We start from the raw sequence: 23,913 nt of genomic DNA, 5'->3' as shown, positions 1-23,913 counted from the left end.
AAACGGAATAATATTGAAAAATAATACTTAAATGATTAATCAGTTATCAAAAGAATTATCATTTCATTTGCTGTCATTTCGGCTGGAGAGCACTGAATGGTTTCTGGGTGCATAAGACCACAATTTTCTGCACCATGCAGACTCTCTCGGCAAACTTACCCCAGCCAAGCTTATAGCACTGATGCAAAAGAGCAATAAAAAAACCCTCTTTGCAGCTTCTACTGCTCCCAGCCTCTATATTTAAAACTCAAAACCGTATTGAGTCAACAGACATTACACAGCAGGATGGACCTTTAATTGAAACCATGCCGGAGAGTTGCCAGTGTGTGGAACGCCTCTCTCAAAGAAGCCATGAGATGAAAAGTCACTTTCTTAGGTGAGGAGACAAAAAACTAATCTCAGAGACCCAAAAAATCGACTGGGTGCCTGCAAGAAAGAAAAAATATCAACCCTTTGCCAGAGTGAACGTTAATTTCCCTGCCAACACGTGGAATCAGTTCATCTTTATGTTTTCAATAAGAAAGGCAGCAACACTTTTTTCTCTCTATATATTCTCTAGTGCTGCTGAGCATCAGGCCAAACAGAAAGTAACATGATGAAACCCAAACCTCAGTCAACTACAACACTTCAAGTCTTCTTATGAATTAAAACATTGGTAATAATGTTGTAATCATGAAATAACCCTGATATTCGCCATTTCTCTGTTGAATTAAGCTGCCAGTTTACATTTAGCTCATAATTGCTTTTGTGCTTTTCCTATATGTCCGTGGATGCATTATTATTGTTTATACTTTTACTCTGTGTAGTTCTATCACTGCTAAGAGTGCTGTAGTTTGTAGAGTTGCTGTTGAGTTTTGTGATAACTTACTCAAGTAAAACTTACGGTGGCCCTTTCTGAATCCAAATCATTTAACATTCGTGAGTTATTAGGAGGTGATGTTTTCATCTGCGTTCGTGTGTCTGTTCATTGCTTAGCAGGATTATGCAAAAACTACTGGACGTATTACCATGAAAGTCGGTGGAAGGATGTGGTACTGCAGGGATCTGCAGATCTGAATCAGGAGGCAGATCCAGGAATTTTTTATACACTTTCTTTAAAACTGTGAAATAGGGCGTTTTGATTCCTCAGAGATTAATTCATGGATCTTCATGAAGTAAAACAGCCATGTTTACTGAACTGATATTTGTGAGTGTCTGCAATTTAGTGCACACTCACATAAAATTCCAGATCTAGTAAATTAAATGTGGTTTCCCAAGGCGACTGTTGGGCCTTGGCGGAGCTATGTACTCTGCTGAGTGTCATTAAAGTTTTTAATCACGTGCTGTGGCACTTGTGTAGACACTCTCATGAATTAGCCCCTTAATGAAACAGTGTAATTTGAGGGTACAGGCTGTGGCTGAGGAGTGGAGGCGGTCGTCCACAAACCAGAATGTCAGCGATTCCAAACCAGTCTCTGAACCCCAAATGGCCTCGTAGCAGTGTATGAGGGATGTGTGACAAAGTGCTGCACATAGATGCACCACATGAATGTGTGTGTGAATGGGTGAATGGCAAAACTGGGCTGTAAAAAGCTTTGAGTGGTCAAGACCAGAAAAGCTCTATATAAATCAACCAATTTACATTTCCTTCTCTATTGTCACGTGAAAGCAAGACAAGGCATCTTAGAGGATCATAAATTAGCAACATTTATTTCCACTTTTTTATACATTAAACGTGCATATCAATAAAAGTCAAACTAATCATATAAATACCTCTACTGTAATACTGTTACAATAAATATGGCTCTACAGATTCTAGGTTAAATAAAAAAAGGAAACAAAGTTCAATAACAACTGCTGTGCGACACAGGGAGACACTTGCAGGAAAACAATGTCGGCGTCATCTCTTTTAGAACATTTTTCATTTCGAATGATGGACGTGTGTTTGGCGATTGTGCTGCGATAGGGGCCTCGCTCCGCCTGCAGTCATATGGAAAGTGGCCCTTTGCTCTCCGCTGTGCTTTTTACTAAAAGTGATGCTGTTGAAAAATGTTCACAGTGTCAGCATGACAGATAAGGAAACTGGCGTTCCGCTTCCGCACTCAAGACTGCGCCCCCACCATCTGTGAAGTCGGTGAGGAGATAGTGCCATGCCTTTACGACAGTTTGTGCTGGAGAGCAGAGGAGCACGCAAACACGCGCAAACAAATTCTAAATGTGCTCACAGAACTTATATTTTATAATACAATTTAAAGCAGGCGCTCTGCTCCACGTTGACTTGAAAAAAGGCATTTGTAAACCCTGGCTATGTCAAACATGATACTGACTGAGAGAAGCTTCATGAGAAAGGGCGCCAGGCAGTGAGAAGTTCATGATACAGCTGTGGTTCACATGTACAGGAATACACCAACACATCAACTGCCATGTCAAAATATCACGTACAGTACTTTAAAGATTGATTACCAAGAAAACTCTGATAACGTGCAAAAGTAAACACATGTACTCTTTCACAAAACTCCCACGCACAATGTTCATCTTTTACATGATATACAGTGAATAATTAATGTATAGCTTGAGTAGTAAATATCAACACACACAGCTATGTTTTAGAATGTTTAAGAGATCATTTCTGTCTCAGTAATGTCTTTCTTCTTATGTGAATGTCAAGTATATAATGTCATCCCATGCACCATCTTTAAATCTACATCGTTCAAATCCTGATTCAATCTTGTGCTTTCTTAACAGTTAAAAACTCAAATAATTGTTTTCAGAGTGAGGACACGATGCCACAAGTTTGACATGTGAAGTGAAGTGAAGGTTTGATGTGATTTGTGCTGAGTAATGATCAGATAAATGTCCTTTGGAACGTATCGTTTCAAAAGAGGAAGGAAAGTTGAGAGGAGGTGGAGTTTAAGTGGCTAGCCTTCACAGCATCGTGGAAAGTTCCAAAGTCCAAAGATTCAAAGTCAGTCAGAGATTGTGCAGTAATAACTAATGATACAAATAGCTATAAACTTTTGTGAAAATAGGCAAAAAAGAGACAGAGAAAACACGTTCAGTAGACTGTAAAAACAAGGAGAAGAGTCGTGTCTGTGCGTTTTCCCTGTGTCTTAGAAGCCAGGCACGTGGCAGTACGCCTCCAACGAGGACAACAGGATGTAGATTAACCACATGGAGACGAAGAGGAAGAAGGTGAGGAGCTTGACTGTCCGTGGGCCCCCGAGCTCTGCCCCCGCCACGCCGGGACGCCGGCGGTAGAGAAGCACCATCACGCCAAACACCGCCATGGCGGTGAAGAGGGTGACGGAGAAGGCCAGGGAGCCTGGGTTCACCTTGAACACCTTGCCTTTGGACCGCCAGTAAACCGCCGCGATGGTCCATGCCACGCCAATGCCCAGGAACACGTTCACCGCATTGCTGCCGGTCACGTTACCGATAGAGGCGTCGGCGTATTGGTCCTGGATGGCGGCCACTTTACTTGCAAATGTATCTGTTAAAGAAATAGATAAATGAAACAAGTGAATCTGTGCTAATCGGTGGATTTTAATGTGGAGATTAGTGCACAGACTCTGAAGGCCTCTTGTGTAAAGTCCACCTCAATCAGAGTCTTCAAATCAAACTAAAATTACATGTAATTAAGTTTTCTGCAACATTAAACTTTAAAATATCAATCTGGGGTACAAAGTGTTACAAAATTGGCGATCAAAAGTAGGTAGAACTTTGTAACAAGAAACCATCTTTAAATATTTATTTGTAGTAAATAATAGCTTTTTTTAAACTGTAGTGTATATCATTTGATCATTTCAGGGGGAATGATGTGGGGTTTTTTTTAGATGAAAATGGGTACCAAAGGAAAACTGATGGCCTTATTTATGAGTGATAAAATAATACAGTAGTGCCAAATAGATTTATTAGAGATCTGTTGGCCATTAATAAGAAAAAGGTTACGGTTGCCAAGTTATGAATAATATAATTTAATCCTGTCTTTTCTCTTCTAACTCTCGCTGGACAGTAAATAATTGTATGTACCGAATGTCTTCACTATTTCTTCAAACTGATTTGATGGATTCTCAGTAAACATTTCCTAAGATGGGAGCACATCCTCTCATCCTGAGAGAAATCTTTTGGAAGACAGAAAATGAAAACTTGACAGAGGCTCATACCTCTGTCAAGGTCCAACTGTCCCCTCATCAAAACACATTTTGATTCACTTGATCCAGATTTAACTTGGATCTGCACTAAACTGCATACACTCGTAAATCAATGATATGTTTAAAAACGCCCTATGTTGAAGAAAGTGGAGAAATCTGCCCTCTGATCCAGATCTGCACCAAAATGAAATGAGTTCTTTCTTGACCCTTACCACATCCTACTACAAAATGCTAACTAACAGCGTCTCATTTCTCAAGCTGTTTTCAGACACACACTAAACTCCAGACATTCACTGGAGCTGTATGTGACAACACAAATGTCCCAGTGAGAATTTCTTCCGCCAGCCCCCTGGAAAGAACTCTGGACAATATTAATCATGATCATGTACTAGACAACATCCTTTCAGACCGGCCCCACAGAAATCTGAATTCATGCATGAAACTCGCATCATCAGTGGATGGAACTTGTAAATTTATGTCAAATTCAAAACTACAATGTCCTGAGGTTAATCAACTGTTGTGATCATTGCCTTCTCAGGCTATTTATGTCGAACAATTCCCAGCACAACGAGTCTGCCAGCTTGAAGGAGACTGTATGGGGCTCGCTGAGCTAAAACCTGTCAAAGCCTAATTTTCATACTCTCATTGTGCCTCCTTGTGTTTAGGACACAGTGAAGTGGGAATACAGTTAAGCAGCATGGAGAGAATAACAAGTGAAACAATGTTTTTCTTTGTTTCCAGCTGGTTAATGCTCAAAAAGCTCCAGAGAGAATTCCTCTGACAGGAGGGTCACACAAGCCTACCCAAGCAGCTGGCTGCCTGCGTCGGAAAGCCCCAGAGGAAACCTGTAGAACAAGTTGGGTGTTAGAGCTGACAGACAACACGCATGCCCCACCTGGAACAGAGGTGCCGAGGGCCACAAACACCACGGCGGTGACGGAGTCTTTGAGGCCGATGGTGCAGCCGAAATGGGAGGCCAGGTCCCCGGTCACAGCCGTCAGGGCGCCGATGAGGGAGATGGACACGAAGAAGCAGGCCCAGCCGTTCCAGTACTCAGTGGGCGGAACGAAAGCGAAGAGGACTTTCCAGAAAACTGTCAGGAAGTGCATAATGTAATCGAAGCAAGACGGCAAGTGTTCCTCTCCGCTGTCCTCCTCATCGTCGTTACCTGGCAGAGACAAAGAAGAGATGCGTACCCTGTAAAACACTTGCACCAAACTGCTGCTTCTGCTTTTTCACATTATCTGAAGACTATTTCTTGCAGTATACAAATCAGACCACCCATTTTTCACTATTGATAAAAATGGAATAAACAGCGCTCTGTAGGAGTGTGTGTGCTGGGAACTGGGTCAATCCACAGGTCAAAATCGCCACCAGTGTTGAAAAGTTCTATTTCAACTTATTGGACATTCACTGGTGCGGATCTCAATCCCGGCAGCAACATTGTCTTCAAAGTAAAGGCATGTTTGTTTTATTCCTGCGAATCTTGAACATGGGTCTGTTTCAATGTTTAACAGAACTCTGAAATAGCCGACATTGAAAATATGAAAACGTAACAGCAGGTCAGTAAATCATTCAAACTTATAAAGAAGCAATACACGTGAGAAACTGACTATTAAATCTTCACTGCAGATAAACCAGGTAGGATGAACACAAAGTTTTCTAATTTCCATCTGCACCATAGACTGTTTATAAAAAGCTCTGCACACAACGTCCAGCAGGCAAACAGTAAAAAGTGACAATATTTTGTAGAACTGTTTGAGGAGGACTCACTAATGACAAGGAATAATTTTGAAGTAGCTCTGGAGCAATAACACAGGACAAGAAAATAGTCCATTCCAAACAGACAGGTTTAGCAAAGACTGCACTCGTCAAATTAAACCATATAAAAATCTGTGGAATGGTAAATACGTGTAGCTCCATGCATTAATTCAACCAAAATAACATATCGATGCAAAATCCGGCCATGAATCTGTAAATATAGCTGTGACTCAGTGATTGAGGCATACAAATAGGCAGGAAGTCTACTTTTCTATTTATATATACACTCTGCGTGCAAATCGGAGTGACCTCAACCAGAGAGGGAAAAAAGAGAAAATGGTAGAAAAGAGCCTATTAACAAAATGATATATCTCTGGTGTCTAAGTCAGCTTTTAGCTCCAAATGCTCTGTGTGCCGGTGCAGATCTAAAAGGTTCACAAAGCCAAATGACAGGGTTTCAAAAAGGGACCAAATAAAAAGGTTTCGCCACACCACGTTCACTGACATAGATTCTTCAGGGCCGTTAATTTTTCAGGCAGAGCCGGCTGGTTCGGTGTTTATGATGAGTCACATGAGGTGCTCAAATGCATTTTTAATGAACTGTCAGGATTAAAAGAGGAAGCAAATAAACACAAATGTATTAAAACGCATTTTGTTTTGCCAGCGCTTCAATTCATTACGCTAAAATAATAATGTGTCTGAATTAGGCTTCAAGCGTCATCCAATATCAAACTGGAGCACTTTATTTAAAAAGCACACACACATACACTTAACCTAAACTTAATCTTAAAATGTAATTATTTAGGTTATGAGGACTTATATTTTGTCCCCATAAGGATATGAAGTCCCCATAATGTGACTATTCAGATAGATTTAGGTCCCCGCAATATGACTAATAACGTGAAATACACACACTCTCTCACACACAAACAGGTTTGCACAGCTATCCTTAGGACTTTGCATTGACTTATATAAATTGTAGAAAGCCTTACCTTAACCTTAAACTTAGCCTTAGCCTTAGCCTTAGCCTTAGCCTTAGCTTGAACATTAACATTAACATTGACATTAACATTAACATTAACATTAAAACATGTCTTCACCTTAAAATTCACATCATGGGGACTTGTTTGTCCACATAAGGACATGAAGTCCCCAAAGTGTGACTGTTAAAACAGAATCAGGACCCCATAACATGAGTAATACTTCAAACACACACACACACAGAGGCTGGTGTTCGGGGCAGCAGGTGGGCCAGCACCAGAGCTGCAGGCTCATTCTTCCACAGGCCCCCCCCCCCATCTCAGTGAACACATGAGACATTTCAGGACACTGCCACGACTCACCTGCGCTGACAGTGACGGCACTAACAAACTGCTCCCTCCAGCTGCTGCTCCCCACCACCAGAGCCAGGTTGGTCTTCTTGATCAGCTTGTCCACTGTGCTCTGCAGGCGACCCCGAACACAAAGGAAACAAAATCACACGACAAGGAGGCAGAGATTAGCAGCACATCTCAACACAGTCGTATTATGACACAAGAGACACCGATGTGGTGAAATAAGGGCGAATTAACTGTGTCTCTTCTCTGTGGTGCACGGTGAGTCACATACACAAAACCCCACTGTCTCTCAGGAAAAAGACATTTAGTGGCGTAAAACTGCTTTCCACCAGAGCAGAAAATAGAGCCACTCATGATACTGGAGCGCTGAGTTACACACATGAAGATCAGTTTACTCATCAGGAGAATCACTGCACCCACTTTTTTGGGAAAATGTCTCCAGCGATCTGAAAAATGAAACCTGATGATTGTGAAGTCACTGCTCAAAATGCATCAGGTTTGAGCATTTAAATTGGGTTTCTTTTATTTGGTCTTGTGACAACTCAACAAACTTTATGGCAGCGTGAGACTACACTGATGGATTATCCCTTTAAAAGCATCACAGTTAAATGATACAGTTATCTCAACCTATAGCTGGATGAAACGACGAGAGACCGACTCTGCTGGAGCAATTAGCTCCATGCACATAACTAATAATTCATCACCCGTCCCTGTTCAGATTAAATATTAATCTGCAGTAGTCATAATATTAAAAAAAAAGATTCTGGTGTAGTTACTGAAAAATGTCAGTGCTTTATTTTATCACTATCAATGCAGAACAAATTTATTGAGGTGAAAGCAACGTCGGAGGCCAGTATGAACACTAAATAAATAAGATGCATGGTTAATGTCATGTTGTTCTGTTTGTTCTGCTGCAAATTGTTTGAGGATTAGAAGGTTCCAAAGAACAGCTGGGCAGGAAGAGAACAGGTCTCGTGAGCTTGTGTAAACTCAGTGTTTGATGCCGCGTATTTCACTTACCTTAAATTCATAAGACTCCTCGATGACCACCTCCAGCTTGGTGTGCTCTCCCAGACAGGGGCAGCCCATCTTTGATACATCCTCAGGTCCCAGTGCTGTCTTGTTATCGTTGGTGTCTCCTGCAGAAGAGGAACAGTGGTGAAAACTATCAGTGGCTCCTGCATGAGAGATTTGTTAACAAGATACTGGAAGCCGATCTTCCATTAGTACAACATACTGTACGATCTGTGGGTCTGACTCAATAGCTTTTGTCTGAATCTCTTCAGACAAAAGAGCAACAGAAGAGCAACAGAAGACAAACAGAGGTCAAAGTGTCATCCTTAAATAAATATGCCACGAAATAATAAAAGAGGTCAATAGAAAGCCAGCCTGCAAATCGATTCTCAGAATGAATTGAACATATAGAAAACAGATATGTATTTAATTTATTGAATACTGATTTACTTTGCTGCTTTTTTGTTGCTTATCAATTCATTCCATGACCCATATATTAATCTAATTTGAGATATTTTTTTATTTTTCCCTTTCTATTTCTTTATCTGATATATTACATCGCCTTCAGTTCAGTGACAGATCGTCCAGTCACTTCCTCTGCCAGGGCTGCAGTGTTTTTCCAGTGTTTCTTCATGAGTTATTTACATTTATTTTGAGCCTTCCTCATGTTACTTTTGGATTCCTCTACCTATTCACGCTAAAGACTGTTTATTGGATCTTTCCTTGGTGGCGTCTGCACCTGTGTCTGGTCCTGACATCAGTTTCCTGATTAATTCTTAGCAGTTTTTCCAAAAAATGTCAAACTGTCCTTTATCTATTTCATTTTGGTTTTAAGAATATATTTTGCCTTCACTGTCTCCCATAGGAAGAATTTATCTTGGGCACACATGTCATCTCCATATATACATTTATCATTAAGGGTCTTTCAGTAGATTCTGAAAATATGCTCTCACTGTCTTCACAAGCCAAAAAGACATACACCGCTGAAGTGAGACGATTGTCAGAGGTTAACGAAGGAGTCACAGAAAGGTCGGCTTCTAGCAGTTGTCAGTGCATGTTCATGTGTTTTGGGGGCGTACATTTGACAAGAGGACTGAAGGAGGGGTGGGATGTATGGGTTAGCTTTTCCAGGATTACCAACCCTAGCTTAATGTGGAGCTGTGGGCAGTAAAAACAGATAAATGACATATAACTCTCCCTTTTAGTCCTCACCCTGACCTGAAGTCAATAATCGAACCTTGAGTCCTCCAACGTAAAGTTTGACCATGAAATGTACCGATCCCACACACAGAGATCACTACCTAGCCCTCAAATGTGTATCACTTGATATAAACTGCCCAAGCCCAAGAACTTAAATAAAACATAAAGGAGAGTGGATGCTGACTAAAGTGTATTTTAATCCTTAAATGAGGAAAATCACTGCTGCTTTGGCGGTGCAGCCGTGTCCTCAACTCACCGTGTCTCTGTCCCACCTCCAGCAGGATGGGTTCCTCCAGCACAATGGTGAAGGTCTTGTTCTTCTCGTACTCCTCGTCATCGATGATCTTCACGTTCAGCATCTTCCTGTGAGCGAGAAGGGTCAAGGCACAGGAAAAGGATGGAGCGAAAGGAGACATTCATTAATAAGGGTTGTATTAGGAAATAACAGCAGCTGTCATTGTGAGTTAACCTGCAGTAGGGTTTTGGTATCCAATCAGAAATAGATCCCTAGCAACCGGTGGAAGCAGTTACTAATGCTACGTTCGAATAACAGCGGTGTAGCCGAGAGGTAGACCGCCCACACATTGAATCATGAATCAGAGCTGTTAGATAAGAAGATGGCAGCTGAAGATTTGAACAAAAGTCCTGTAGGGTAGAACATTGTGTACCATATAAATAAATAAAAGTATTTTTCACCAGCAGTCCACAAGAGGGCGAACTCCTTTTACAACATTAATTCCATTAATCATAAAATTTATAATAAAGAAAAAGCCCGGAACCCTCTCACACACTTCAAATTTTAAGTAATGGGAAATTGTATTGAAATTGTAAGTGCCTTTTTACGGACGCATGCGAGTTAAAGCTAACACCCGACCTGACCACGTGACACTGTGGTGTCAGTCTGTGACCGATATATTCTCCTCAGCCCGCTTCATTCTCCCACACTGTCACACTGAGTCTTTTTCTCCCTCTCCCTCCATCTCCCTAATGATATGTGGGCGGCTGTCTATTTCCGTCTACACACATACACTCAGGATTCGACAACACGCAGGAAAGAGCGTTTGCTCGCAGTACAGAAGGATTTAATTTTAAACACGAACAATACGTCATTGGCTGCCTAATGTCAGGGAGAGTCATGCCAGTGGGAGCAGATCGCCTAGAGTCCTCACAGTGGATACAAAAGACCCCATCTTCCAAACAAGCGGCCGTTTCAAGTGCTTTATGTACAGTCACAGGGTGAGTCTACTTTGAAGCAGCATGGAGAGGCCTTAAAATATAATATGACTGTTCAGCTGCTATATTCATGCGGCAGCCATTTTGATATTACATCACACCTGGGGCAGAAAGAGTTTGTCCTGCTGCAGTGGATCAAAATGAAGAGAAACTATAATATAACAACTGGCCTCAGATTGAAATTCAAATGAGAAATTCAAAAAGCAGCAGAGGAACGGATTCACTTCCTGCATTAGGCTGATTAGTTGGTAATTTAACTCCGAATCTCTGCCAGAGTCTTACGCACATTTGCTCTCATTTCAGACAGGAAGTGGATCAGAATTACTCAAGTGAGGAACGTTTCAAAATGGACCACAGACTCTTAAATATACATTTTTCAGGCAGAGACTAAATTATTTCTTTTTCTTTTTTTCCTTTTGAAATATCAAGTCTTTCCAAGCCTTGAATGAGTTCAAACACAACAAATGAGCAGCCCACAGAAAAATTGTAAAAACACCTGGTTCAATGAAATAATCAAAAGTATAAATATAACAAATTAAAGCCATTGAGTCTCATGGAGCTTCTTCCTTCATGTAACGGCAGTATGAAGATACCAGAGCAATGTAGATTCAACCAGATTGACTCTCAGTAAGAGCACATACCTCCACCGAGTGCAACAGTCCCCTTAGGAATCCACATTTATATTCACTACATCCACATTTTTATTTGGATCCACACCAACTTTCACACACTCATAAATATCAGTCTACTAAATATGCCAAATTGATCGAGATCCTCAAAGTACTCTCTGAAGAATCAATGAAAATGTTGAAAAACACACAAAAATATATATCTTGGATCCCTGACAAACAAATACTAACAAATGCAGATGGTAATACACATTTCAGGTTAGATTTTGAGAGTTATGAATCTATTGTATATATACATGAACATGACTTATAAAGTACAAATCAGCATATCAACCTAGTAGCAGTGCCACTGTTGAATCATCTACCTGACTCCCATGAGTCTCATTTTGTTGAGTTAGACAACAAGATCAATATCACTTTCATATCTCTACAGTAAATATAAAACTAGAGTGTGCATCTAGCCTATTTATCTCAGCTTAAGCATAACAGCTAGTTCTGATACCAAAGGTGAGAAATATGCCTGAGACAATTTTCCCTACCGGACCACTGCCTTCAATTTGTTGACAATGGTTATTGTCCAGGTTTCTCGATCCCCACAAGTGAGTTTGAATTTTCCGCTATTAGAATCAGGCCCATGGATATATCACCACCCTGCTCTGTTCCCTGACTGCTCCCAGTCCAATAAGCAGCTTAGTACAATAGCCACAGTTGAACTCATAGTACATTACACATTAGACTGTGTATCAGCCATCTCTCCAGTCCTGAGAAGTCATTGTGGGTAACATGTCCTGCTATTGTGTCTGACGCACACACACACACACACACACACACACACACACACACACACACACACACACACACACACACACACACACACACACACACACACACACACACACACACACACACACACACACACACACACACACACACACAATTTTATTGTCTGAGCTCCGAAAACTAATCTGTGTTGTGGCCCTGAGATCTCAGTGCTCTACGACTTAAGAAAGCACATTCTAGCTAAAGCAAGAAGAAATCTTCATCAACTGACAAAACCTGAATACATAAAGGTGCTGAAGAAGCACAAACAACAGAGGGAGTTCCTCCAGGGGACACAAGAAAATAATGAACGCGTCTGGGACAAGCTTTGTGTTCAATACTTTGTGACTTTAGAGCAGCTGAACCCAACTTCAGCTCGAAAACATTTCCACTGCCGTTTCTTCATTCTTTTGTGTCAAGTTGATGAAAAGATGCTGTCTTCATTTGCTTGTGTTTTCTTAACTGTCAGTGCGCTGAGCTCTCATCTAGCCAGCGTATGAAAAAAGCTGTTATCTCTGCTGCATGTGTGAAATACACTGCAGAAAGTCTGACTGGCTCTATTTCACCGGTGCTAATAAAACTACAGAGGACATCTCAGGTTTTCTGGGATGACTGAATATGTGCATGCCTTGTCTGTAAAATAATTAGCTGGATTAACTTGGATTAACCTGCAAAAAGAGAATAAGAGTCAGGGTCTCGTGTGGTACGACTCAGACGGGCATCTCTGGAGAGAGGGACCGTACCACAATGATTCTTTGAGAAGCTCTGGAGTTTCCCTCTCCCCCACATCCTGCGTTAATGTGGTGAAGATGCTCCCGTTTCCTCCCACAGTCTAAAGACCTGTACAGTAAGTCATGAGGACTGGAGACTCCAAACTGCCTACAGGCAGAGTGTGAGCGATTTTATGCCTCTGTATGTTCACCCTGGGAAAGAGTCTGTGCCTTCTACCCTCTGCATGCTGGGACGGGCTCCAGCTCTCCTGAGAGCCTGACAAAAATGAAGCCAGCAGGGAAAATGACTGAAATCATATTCAGTATGCATGACAGTATGTCAAACGCTCACGTCTGAAGAGGAGGCAATGCCATTCAGTTAAAAAAGTGCGGATCAAACTAGTGTGTCAGCACCTATCTGCCATGCTGAAGTGTCCTTGAGCAACATACTGACTCTCGACCAGCTCCACTGCAGTACAATGAAAATCGAGATATATGTTCCTCATATCTGCTGCAGATAAAATATAAAACATTGTTCTGTCTCCTCTCTAATTTGATATTACATTATTATACAGGATATTTATATGGAAACAGGGATTTTGACATGGTGATATATGACCCTACCTCTGACAACTTACAAAGCTGGGTGGTACGTTTTTATGACAACATAACAGATGAGTACAGGAAGAGAAGAGTGAGATTAGAAGAAACTCGACATACAACACGACTCTGTGAGGCTGTGCTTAGTCTATTGAAATATTTAGAATCGATCCTCTGGGAACCATGAATGTCTCTTCAACATTTTGTGAAAGCTTGTTTTCATCAGCGTTTGTTTCTTGGTTAGTTAGGTTACAAAACAACTACCAAACCGATTTCCGTGGCACTTTGTAGAGGGGTGGGGCACGACCCCAGCAACAACCCTTGCACATTTCCATAAAAAATAATATTAATCCACATGGACCTGCAAATCCTCAGATGTAGTGGGAACATCGTTTTTTGCAGCCAACAACCTTCGACAATTCTGGAGTCGGCGATCGTGAGGGAATTAAACAAGGTGTTTGTGAGGTAGATTTAATAGTTTTCAGTGGGTGAAACAAACACTGAGCTCAGGGAGTGTCACTCGACCTCGAGCCACTCAGGATGTCAAATGGGGCGAAAGATTTGAATGACTTTTTTGAATTTTCTGAAGGACACATATTTCTGCTAGGACACCATGAAAAAAGTGTTGTTGTACATAATAGGACCTTTAAATGTTGGAGTGGATCCAGATAAATTTGTGACTCCAAGAAGTGCTCTTGTAGTTTAGTTGATGTTGAGACATTTCATCATCTTTGACCTGCTGGTGACGCTGCAGAAAGGTCAATGCACTTATCACACATTGGAGCACGGTACATTTATGCCCCCCCCTCTTGGATAAGATCCCTGTGGGTCTCAATAGAAAAGGACGTTTACCTGCAGGGGGACACGCCTGAAGATGTTTCACCTTGCTGGATTTGGACCAAATATTGACAGTAGCTATTGTGTGCAACAGTAGCAACAGCGACTCCTACAACATAATGTAAAGATTGAGCATGTGTTGACTGTAAATAAAGGATATTGAAGTGTCGTTCTGATCAGACACTCTCCAGTGGACCTGGATTTCTTTGTTTACCAGGCATAGCGAGCACAAGCTTCAGTGTAGCCCATACGAGCACGGCCATCCTTCGAGCTTTGTGGAGCGAATCTAAAAAGTGAAGCCTAATTACATTTCTTAAATATGATGAACTGCATTAAAATATAGGATTGAATGTTTGAAAAAAGAAACCTTCACATCAGTGGCGTTAAAATGGTGCGAACGAAAGAATGAATTCACAGAAAGAAGCACACGATTTGAAAGAGGTTTTAACTCAGCTCCAAATGTGTTACCCAACCGAGCCGCGGCTGCTCCTCTTTCATCCATGTTTGTCGGGAAGTTCAGGATGTTATTGATCCTGACTACATTAGGCATGAGAAATAAATAATATCAGGGTATCGATTTCCCTTTTCCGAGGAGTTCTCCTCACATCTCGTTCATCTTAGCTTATGTAACTGCCCCAGTTATCCACTTCAGCCTCAACTAGTGTACGGTGCCACACATCTTGAGGCGCTGACAAAAACACATAGAGGAAGCTACACTTAAACATCAAAGAGTCTGTGCAGATCTTCCTCTAATCCATGAACACATAATGTAAAATGCTTCTCCATGTCAGCCGCCTGTTTATTTGGGGTTTCTGTGTGTACATTTTAATCTATTTCCTGCAGAGCAGAATTTAGAAAGTAAATTATTATTTAACTGCACGCCCACATTTTAAACCCTTCTTTTTGGCTTCGTGTCAACAGCTTAAAAACTTGGCTTCCACCCCTTCTTTGCTCCTCTGCATGGTGAAACATCGACCCGGGCCGGCAGATGCACACACAGACAAAGGAAACACAAAGCCTGAGAGGCTGTAACAAACACACACAGAAAAGACATAGAGCTGCCTGGGGGCCCGCTGCTGAGTGTCAGCTCTTTGTCCTGAGCGCTCGGGGGAAACACTTGGGCAAGAAAAGCCAGCTCCGTTTTGAAGGAGGAACTTTGGCAGCCTGCTGAGCAGTCAGGAACACGGATATGCATTTCAACGCACGGCATGTGCATGAAGCTCTTCGGCGTTGACGCAAACACACAAACAGCCTCATGCTTACAAGAGCTGAAATGCTTTGAGATGACGATGCAGAGACACACAGTGGTGGGGCTTCACCTGCATCTTTAACTGGGCAGACTGAGCGCTCCGAATTAAACAGCCTCATGAAAAATTCAGTCGGACTCGAGCATCTGAGCAGCATAAAGCAGCAACAAAATATTATCTTGTTGAAAGAAAATTCTCTCAATCTCTGACTTGATGCCTTTTATTAACACCTTTGTGTTGCAAATAGAGATTAACAGCAACATCTCTCTCTGACCCTCTGATAGCAGGTTTAGATTCTTCAGCTGGATGGAATAAGCTGCTGTGTCTTGACCCAGCGGGACCTGGCAATTCTGACTCATGTCTGAAGTTTCCACCCATTATCAGAGACCCTTTAAATCCTCACACAGGAGCAGCTGAGCACAGCTTTGGCTCCTTTTCATCGGTTTTAGAAACTGCCCTGCTCTGCTGGATCCTTCTCTGCACAGTCCATCCTCCCAAACCGGCTCAATGGCAACTGTTGCTGAAAAACCAGAGTCCAGATAATATAGAGGGTGCAGATGCTTGTGTCACTGTCAGCTTGCTACAGTCTGTTTAACTTGTCTAGTCTCGCCTCAGTAGGTGAGAATTTTATGTAACACTCAGTCTTCATTTGAGCGCAGATACAAGCTGTCCTCCTCTCATCTCGCAGTGCTCGACACCATTGTCTCATTAACTGCACCTTCTGCAGCTCTTTGCGGGGCCTCGAGAACTTTTGGGACTCGTTTAGCCCCTCTTCACTCGCTTTAATTGCTTTGAAAGCTCAAGAAGCTCTTTTTTTAGTGTCCCTTTGGAGCCACACTTTGTTTGATGTGGGCTTACGCACACGTACACACAAGCAAACGTGCAAAAAAAACCAAGCACAAACGCGGATAAATGTGCGACGAGCGAGCTGACAAACTGCGAGACAAAAAAGACAAATTGGAAGATCTGCATTCTCTCTGACACCGAGTATTCACCTGCCTCTCCTCCCACTCGGCCAACCTACACAATACACCTACACACGAGCCCTGAAATCCTCTTCACACAGACGGATTCCTCTGACACATTTTATTCCTCCTGCTTCCTCCCGCGGTGTGCTGTAAATCATTTTGTGAAATGCTTGATGCAGTTTAGTTGCCTTTCCTTTTCGTTAAATAATAAAGAAGCTGTGGATAATTGCTAGGTTCTGGCTCATCTCATCATTAAAAAACAAACAAATACACAACAACAAGTGTCTCTCATCTTTCTGCCGACCTTTCTGCACGACGGTGGGGAGGAAAAGCTTGAAAAACATCACACTTTCACCCTTCCTCTTTTCATCAGCCACTCTGCCGCTGCATCCGTGAATCCTTTGGTTCAAATGATCACACAGGCTTCATCACATGCACCCGTCTCAGTATCTGCTCAGTCCTCATATCCCAGGCACCAGTCTGATTTTCTTCTCTCTGCTCTGTGGCTCACACACACACTTCTTTCTGTTTCTGCAGTCGACGTTTCAATGCTCTGCAATACAACAAATTCACATATAACCGCCACAGAAACACGACAGCTCTGCCTATGAATTCTGCATGCATTCATAGAAAACTGCCTCTCCTTGTTCTCCCTCTCTAACATCAGCCTCACTGTTTCATTATCTGCCTCACAATTATCTTATCCTCCCACATCATCCCTGTAAAAGATCTTAACTTCTCAGAGTGAACGTATCTATGACTCATAAAAATAGTCTTTATATCCTTTAGGGGTGAGCAGACAACCGACGGTGATCTAGCAGGACTGTTTAACATACCAACGTGTGGGCTGGGATGTTTATTCAAGTTATTAGAAGCAACAACAAGACATCACATCAACTAAAAAAAGAAGAATTGCTGCTCACATGGTCTCGTCGTTCTGAAACTCTAGCTTCCCAGACACCTCATCGTAGTCCTCCCCGGACTTGGCAGTGCCCTCGGCTGTGTGGTAAGGCACCGCCACCTTCCCTCTGGCCCCGGATGTCCGGTGAACCTTCACCTGCATGTTGCCAACGCTCTCACTGATCCTTGTGGAGCTGCTCTCAAACGTAAAGATGCCGGCGTGGTCGTCATCGTAGATGGTTACCGTGGCAGTGTGAGCGTTGCCCAGGGCTGCCTTTGGAGGAGCGTGGGAGGACATGCCCACCGTGCTGTTGCTGGATGCGCTGGAACTCGGCTCCAGGACGGAGACCTCGGCGCGGTGCACGATACGTGGGTTACTGAGGCGCACGTAGAAGTGCTCGTCCTCTTCGAAAATGTCATCATCGATAACGCCAACAGTGAATTCTTTTGTTGTTTCACCGGGCTTGAAGACCAAAGTGCCCTCGGCAAACTCATAATCTGAGCCTGCGTTGGCTGTCCCATCCTCTGTGCGGTAGTCCACCTGCATGGCACAGGAACAGACACTTGTTAAATATTCAGTAACTGTAGTTATAATAAAATGGTGAATTATTAATATTTTCTGCCTGAAGCAAGTTGATTTTAAATTGACCTTGAGCATTCCCATTTTCCCACTTACCTTCACAGTGCAGCCACTTTCTCCTCCATGGCGGCCCACTGACAGCTTTAGTGAGCCACAATTCTCAAAGCACTGGTAGTGAAAGGGGTCAAACTGCATGTAGATGGTGTTGGGATCTTCCTCTTGCCCACTCGCCTCATGACAGCTCACGACCTTCCTGGCCTGATCAGCGGCGTGCTTTTTCAGGATGTTCCCGGCTCCGATCATCATGCGTGTGGCTTGGATGCGATAGAAGGCCCGACTCTTCTGCTGCTGGACCAGCACTTGGTAGTTGGCCATCTCAATCAGCTGCTCCATGTCCTTCTCTGGATGCCTCTGCTTTAAGCCTTTCAAAGTGCGAGCCATATCCCTTCGGGCCTCTTCCTCTTGATCTTGCTCCGTGCTACCTCCGCCTTCCTCCACCCCTTCCAGCATCCCATCCAGAGCTTCTTTAGGGTGAGTGTGGGAGTTCACACCCTGGCCGTCCATCTCCAAGTCCATTTTGGTGAACATGGCGTCGCCCTCTGACTCGATGATAATGCCGCGGGTCTTGTCTGTGCGATAACGCTTGTGGACGTACTTGTAGAAGAGCAGGCGCCTGTCTGCGATCCAGGCTTGCAGCACACAAAGGGGGAAGAAGAGGAAGGTGAGGACAGCCTCCCAGAGGGCCACCTCTCCGGGGGAGAACACAGACAGGATGAGGTACAGCCAGATGTAGGCGAACACGCTCCAGGCAGAAGTGACAAAAAACACCCGAAGGTGCTTTATTTTGCGGACTTCATTTTCTGGCACCACATAGACACAGATAGCGATGATAATGAACATGTTGAATGCAGCGCTGCCCACGATGGTGCTGGGGCCCAGAGATCCAGCCTCAAAGTTATGGCCGATCACTTCGATGACGGACAACAGGATCTCTGGTGCTGATGAGCCCAGTGCCATCAGGGTCAGGTTGGACACCGTCTCATTCCAGATGCGCACAGTCGTCGTGGTAATCTCACCGTTGGGCTTCTTGATGGTGATCTCCTTTTCCTGAGAGGTGATGACCTCAATAGACGACATGAAGCGGTCTGCGATGATGGACATGCCCAGGAACATGTATATAAGAGCTGCGAAGTAAACTATGGCGCGTGCAACCTTGTCGCCCACCGCAGGGTTTTGTGGGTTCCACAAGGGCAGCACCACACCCTCGGAGCAGTTACTCGCAGTTGAGCAGTTGTCTGCTTTGCTGTCAGCATCTTCATGGCCCTGGGAGAAATGAGTTACCCCCGGGAGCAGGACGAGCAGGAAAGAGATGAAAATATATGGACTGACGGGTGAAGAGCGGTTCAGGATAGTCTTGTGCAGTAACATGGTGACGATACTTGCAGTCTGCCGTCACATGTGAAGGTCTATGCAAACCTCGGAAAGACAGAACAAAGAGGAAATTTGCAGAGAAAATCAGATTGTTGCATTGATTACGTCAGATATTCATCTATTATGAGAATAAACTATACAGGGAAAGGGTCAACAACACAAAAGTCCTTACGCTCATGCTCTTTTGTATGCAAGTGATGTGGGATTTAACAGTTTGGTCGGTCCGAATTTGGAAAGCCAGAAGTATTGGCACCTACTAATCGTTGAGTCACTCGTATTGAACTACTCTGTCAAACTCCCACACATGTAATGTGGCCAATGTGTGCCGAGCAGCAGTGAAAAATGTTAACCCTCTGCACTGGAAATATTGAGGGGAAAACACTGACTCAGTTCACCGTGTACAGTCAAGTTAGATGAGAAGAAAAAATCTTCACTGACAACGAGTTAACGAGAAAGAGAAGCTGTTGTGAGGCAGCGCAGACGTCCTGGAATAAAGAAATATTTTAAGATTATTTGAAGGAGAAATTCATCTTACCTCTCAGCTCCATATTATTTAATGCTAACAAATGCAGCAAACATGTTTTTTCTCCCCATTTTATCTAAGCCTTTTAAACTATGTCATGGGACAAATTAAAATCATTTCACTGTGGTTTTCTTGGCAGCTCAGTGACCATCTTTACAGCTTGAGTGAGCAATTCAAAGAGCAGAGCGTCAATATACTCCAGAGGATTAACATCTGAATCAGTGTGAAGAGAGGGAAAAAGAGAAGAGAAATACCAGGGAGTGTAATCTACTGCTTCCAATTTCTGTCTCAAAAATTGGTTGCCCACCTGAAGCAGAGGAGATCTGTCAATGCTTCATGAGCATCAGGTAGGAAAAAAAGCAGCAATCTTCACTTTAACCTGCAGTTAAGGGGAGCGCCACCGCCACCAGTTTCCATCGAGGCTACATTTCAGGGGTTAAGCAGCGCAGCACAGCTGGAGAAAATGAACTTGTCAATTTTTTTTGTTGCCTCGTAAATAAATGAGGGACAGATTGTATTTGTGCAACAACAGCTTTATGCAGCAGCTCAACAGCTGTGTGCCGAGTGGAACGATCCGAACCATGGACAGCGACTCCTCCAGCCGGCAGGAGGAACCAACCATGAGTGAAATGTGACCGTCCACAAAAAGTCCTCACTTTCAAAACACTCCCATGAATCCTGAGTCCAAGAGTACATTGTGTACTTCATGTCATTTAGAGAGAGTTTAATATTCCACAGCTCTGTCATTTTCAGCGATAGCATAATATAATAATATAATTTTTTCTTTGGCAAACAACCCTGCACAAATTTTGAGTGGGTGATGTTTCTATGGCAAAAGCAAGCTCTCCAACTGGTGGGAATATAGGGATGAAGCTTTTTTTCTTTCTTTCTTTTCAAAAAAAAAATCAATGCTATAGAGACAAGAGGTGTAGCTACTTTCTACTGGTGTCAACCACTGTTCACTGACTCACATTTCTCGTTCGAATCACCAGGCAGCAATAAGCTAGCACAGGAAATGACTTTTAGTGGCACTCTGCCTTGTTTCCTTGAGAATACAGAGATTTCTTGTCAAAACAACAAATGAAGCTGAAGGTTTGTTTTTTTTCAGCTTAATTTGATCATTTGCAAACGTCGAGTCTCACCGAAAACATTTCATATATAGATTCTGAGGATGCAGTTCCCCTAGAGGAACTCAGGCAGTCCAAAACCACAATTCTCTGTGAGGCTAATATTTACCATTTATAATTATTTCAACAACAACCTCACTCCATCTGCTGAAAAAGCCCAGTGAGATTTCCCTCTTCCATTTCACACAATTTCACATGCAATCTTCAGCTATTCTAAAATTGAAAAACAACTCTGACCCAAATGAAATGATGATCTAATCGTCAGAAGTGTTCCTGTTTGGTTCGCAGGGGTCTCGGGTTGACAAGTAAACACTTGAACATAATGAGTCACATTTTGATGCCAGAAATGGTTTGTGAGCAAAGGTGTCTTTTTTTTCTCTCTCTTTTTTCAAATGGTGGCATTCTCAATTAGCAATGAGTGACTTCCTAAATGTCATTTCCACTGCCCTGGGAATGAAAAGTCAGGAACAAAATGGAGCAGAAACAGTGAGTGTAAACACAAGAGGGAAGTGGCTGTTTGCACACAACGTAATTCATTATATTGAACCAAACACCACAATCAGTAAACAGTAAGCAGATATGACAAGTGTGGTGTTGGTTTACATTCACTTATGAGCCTCACAGCCCGATGCCAACAGCGTAGTGGTGAAGAATCCAGATGTGCATGCAGGAATAGTGTTAGCACAGAATATGGTTAATATTGTCAGAAACTGAATTACTCACCCGGGTGCAGTTGTCTGTGAGTCAGCTCGGTGTGGAAGTTGTGGCCTCAGGAGATGAAGTTATCCTTCATATCGCTCTGTGGAAAAAACGGATTCTCTTAAATTCTAAAGAGACTTTTCAATTCTAACCAGACAGGATACCCACACATACAAGAGACTTTCAAGAAGCGTATTAAAAGCCACAGATGCGGGGATGTAGATTTAGCAGCTGGAGTCAAAAATATTACTGTAGAGACAATTCACAGATGTTAAGTTACAAATGGGTTCTGATACAACTAGATTACTGCACATTACAGACGCAGGAGAGAGGAGAGGAAAAAAGCCGATTATCCCATCATCAGCAGTCTGTGCATGAGGGACGAGCAGAGCGGTCCATTTGGTGCGCACAGCAGTCCCGCACACATACTCACAGAAAGATGGTTTTCAGCTGGACCCTGGTCGTAGCGGTTGTCTGTGTACCCTGCACCAGCTCAATGTGTGAAGACACCCCGTGTGCCATTCACACAGCAGGCTGCTTGTAATGGTGTTGGCTTGTTGCGCTGGTGTCTTGGAAATGACGCGTAGCTCTTCCCCGGTGCTTCTCCGCTATCTGTTTCTCCCCCTCCCCTGGCAGGCAGGTGCACTATACCTCAGCAAACTTAACACTGTCGGATTAGTTCATCTGATTAAATCCCCATCGTCTTCTTCTTCCACCTTCAGTAAACCTAAGTGCTTTTCTCCAAAAACCACAATGCGTTCTCAGCTTTATCCTGTCCAGGCTACGTGCGATTGTTGATGCGTAAAAATAATAAATAAAAAAAAAAACCTGTCTCTGTCTTCATTCGTCCCGCATTTATCAGTCAGAAATTCAACATTTCCTATTTAAAACAAAAAGCTTCAGGGTGTTTTTTCACCCGCGATTTGAAATGAGTGAGAACATGTTCTTTTCTGTCTGTCTGAGCCGGATAACGCAAAGAACCAAACTGGACTGCACATGAAGAGTAGGCGTTAATGAATGGTGAAGAATTGAGAGGACGCAAAACCACACACACGGATCAGGATGGAGATCAAGCAGAGGGATGGTGGCAGACAGATAGAATAAAAAAGAAGAGAGGAGTGTGGTGTTATGCAGATGGAAGCCTTGTCTTACTCTTGCGGTGGCCAGCTTTGGCACAAGAAACGATGAGCGAGATGGGGGAAAAAAAGCAGTAACACTGCAGAAACAGGGGAGGAGACGTTCACATTCAGCGCTACACGCACGCCAGGTCCTCCTGACTGCGCATCAGGAGTCTGAGGATGAATGAACGGTTCACTCCCAAATCCTCACGTTCAGCTCATTGTCGTTATCATCAGCCCATCACAAGCTGCTGTAAGCTCAAAGCTACAGAGACCAGATTCGTCCTGAGATGTTGCCTGTAGGTCTGTTGCAGTGTTTGGTGGTTTGATTTTTGTAATATAGTCTGTGTGGTTATAGACAGAGATGTACTTTAAATACGCATGAAGTTTTACCCTGAAATTATTATTTTTTCGGCATTTAAACGTGTGATCCATTATAAAACTGGTATAAGATCAAAACAGGATTGACAATTTTGGGGAAAATAAACAAACAAAACTTTGCAAAAAGAATGAAAAGGGTCGATTAAATTCTATGGGCCAGTAATCACATCCATATTACCCATGACAGTCTACCTCACAAGATTCTTGCACTGGTGAAAAATGGATTGGCAACTTTGCCATTCGAATGCCTGCCACAATTGTGGTGATCAAAAATAAAGGCATGCAGGTGATATCCTCTGTGCATCTGAAGGATGCTTTCTGAAGTCAGAGAAAGAAGGAGCCTTAGTTTCTCAAAGATTGAAGGACTAATTTATCTACGGTATTTGAAGAAGCTTTCGATATAGAACGGTTGAGTCGCACCATTGTGAGGCAAGCAGTCTCCAAATGCAGCCTCCGAAGGTTGTGGCCCTTGAATTGAGGGCATGCAGGAATGGATGTTGTACTTAGGCTACGCAAGCTATGCCATGCTTTTAGCTTAATCCTATGCTACACACTTCTACAGGTGGTATATCAGCATGTATTTACATTCAGAGTGATTAGGTGTAAACCTGTAGACATTTAGAATAATAGAACGAGCCATTTCAAAGTATATGTGAGGGTGAAAGGGGT

At 42.9% G+C, this 23,913-nt stretch overlaps 1 protein-coding gene across 2 annotated transcripts; it reads right to left on the bottom strand.

The window, feature by feature from the left end:
• Positions 1–1,662: 1,662 nt before the first annotated feature.
• slc8a4a (solute carrier family 8 member 4a) lies at positions 1,663–23,045 on the bottom strand. Of its 2 annotated transcripts, none has more exons than XM_035177671.2 (9): positions 22,898–23,045; positions 21,770–21,845; positions 18,062–19,431; positions 17,409–17,926; positions 9,699–9,805; positions 8,249–8,367; positions 7,235–7,334; positions 5,026–5,298; positions 1,663–3,469 (listed from the first exon to the last, which is right to left on the bottom strand). In XM_035177671.2, exons 3-9 carry the CDS (start codon positions 19,391–19,393, stop codon positions 3,090–3,092), a joined length of 2,829 nt encoding a protein of 942 aa, XP_035033562.2. In that variant the 5' UTR covers positions 19,394–19,431; positions 21,770–21,845; positions 22,898–23,045; the 3' UTR covers positions 1,663–3,089. The 2 variants fall into 2 exon arrangements, with proteins under 2 accessions (XP_035033562.2, XP_035033561.2); XM_035177670.2 differs by lacking the exon at positions 22,898–23,045 and adding an exon at positions 22,179–22,876.
• Positions 23,046–23,913: the final 868 nt, after the last annotated feature.

This window comes from Hippoglossus stenolepis, chromosome 15 (assembly GCF_022539355.2).
Source record: "Hippoglossus stenolepis isolate QCI-W04-F060 chromosome 15, HSTE1.2, whole genome shotgun sequence".
In the NCBI taxonomy this organism is placed as follows: Eukaryota; Metazoa; Chordata; class Actinopteri; order Pleuronectiformes; family Pleuronectidae; genus Hippoglossus; species Hippoglossus stenolepis.
The sequence above is the reverse complement of the archived record's forward strand: the minus strand, read 5'-3'. Positions and strand labels throughout refer to the sequence as shown.

Coding starts and splice junctions, on each gene's coding strand:
- slc8a4a (XM_035177671.2), bottom strand. CDS start 19,393: ATGTTACTGCACAAGACTATCCTGAACCGCTCTTCACCCGTCAGTCCA. Junction 9,806..17,408: donor TTTCAGAACGACGAGACCAT/GTGAGCAGCAAT, acceptor TCTCGCTCACAG/GAAGATGCTGAACGTGAAGA. Junction 8,368..9,698: donor GGAGGTGGGACAGAGACACG/GTGAGTTGAGGA, acceptor CCTCTTCTGCAG/GAGACACCAACGATAACAAG.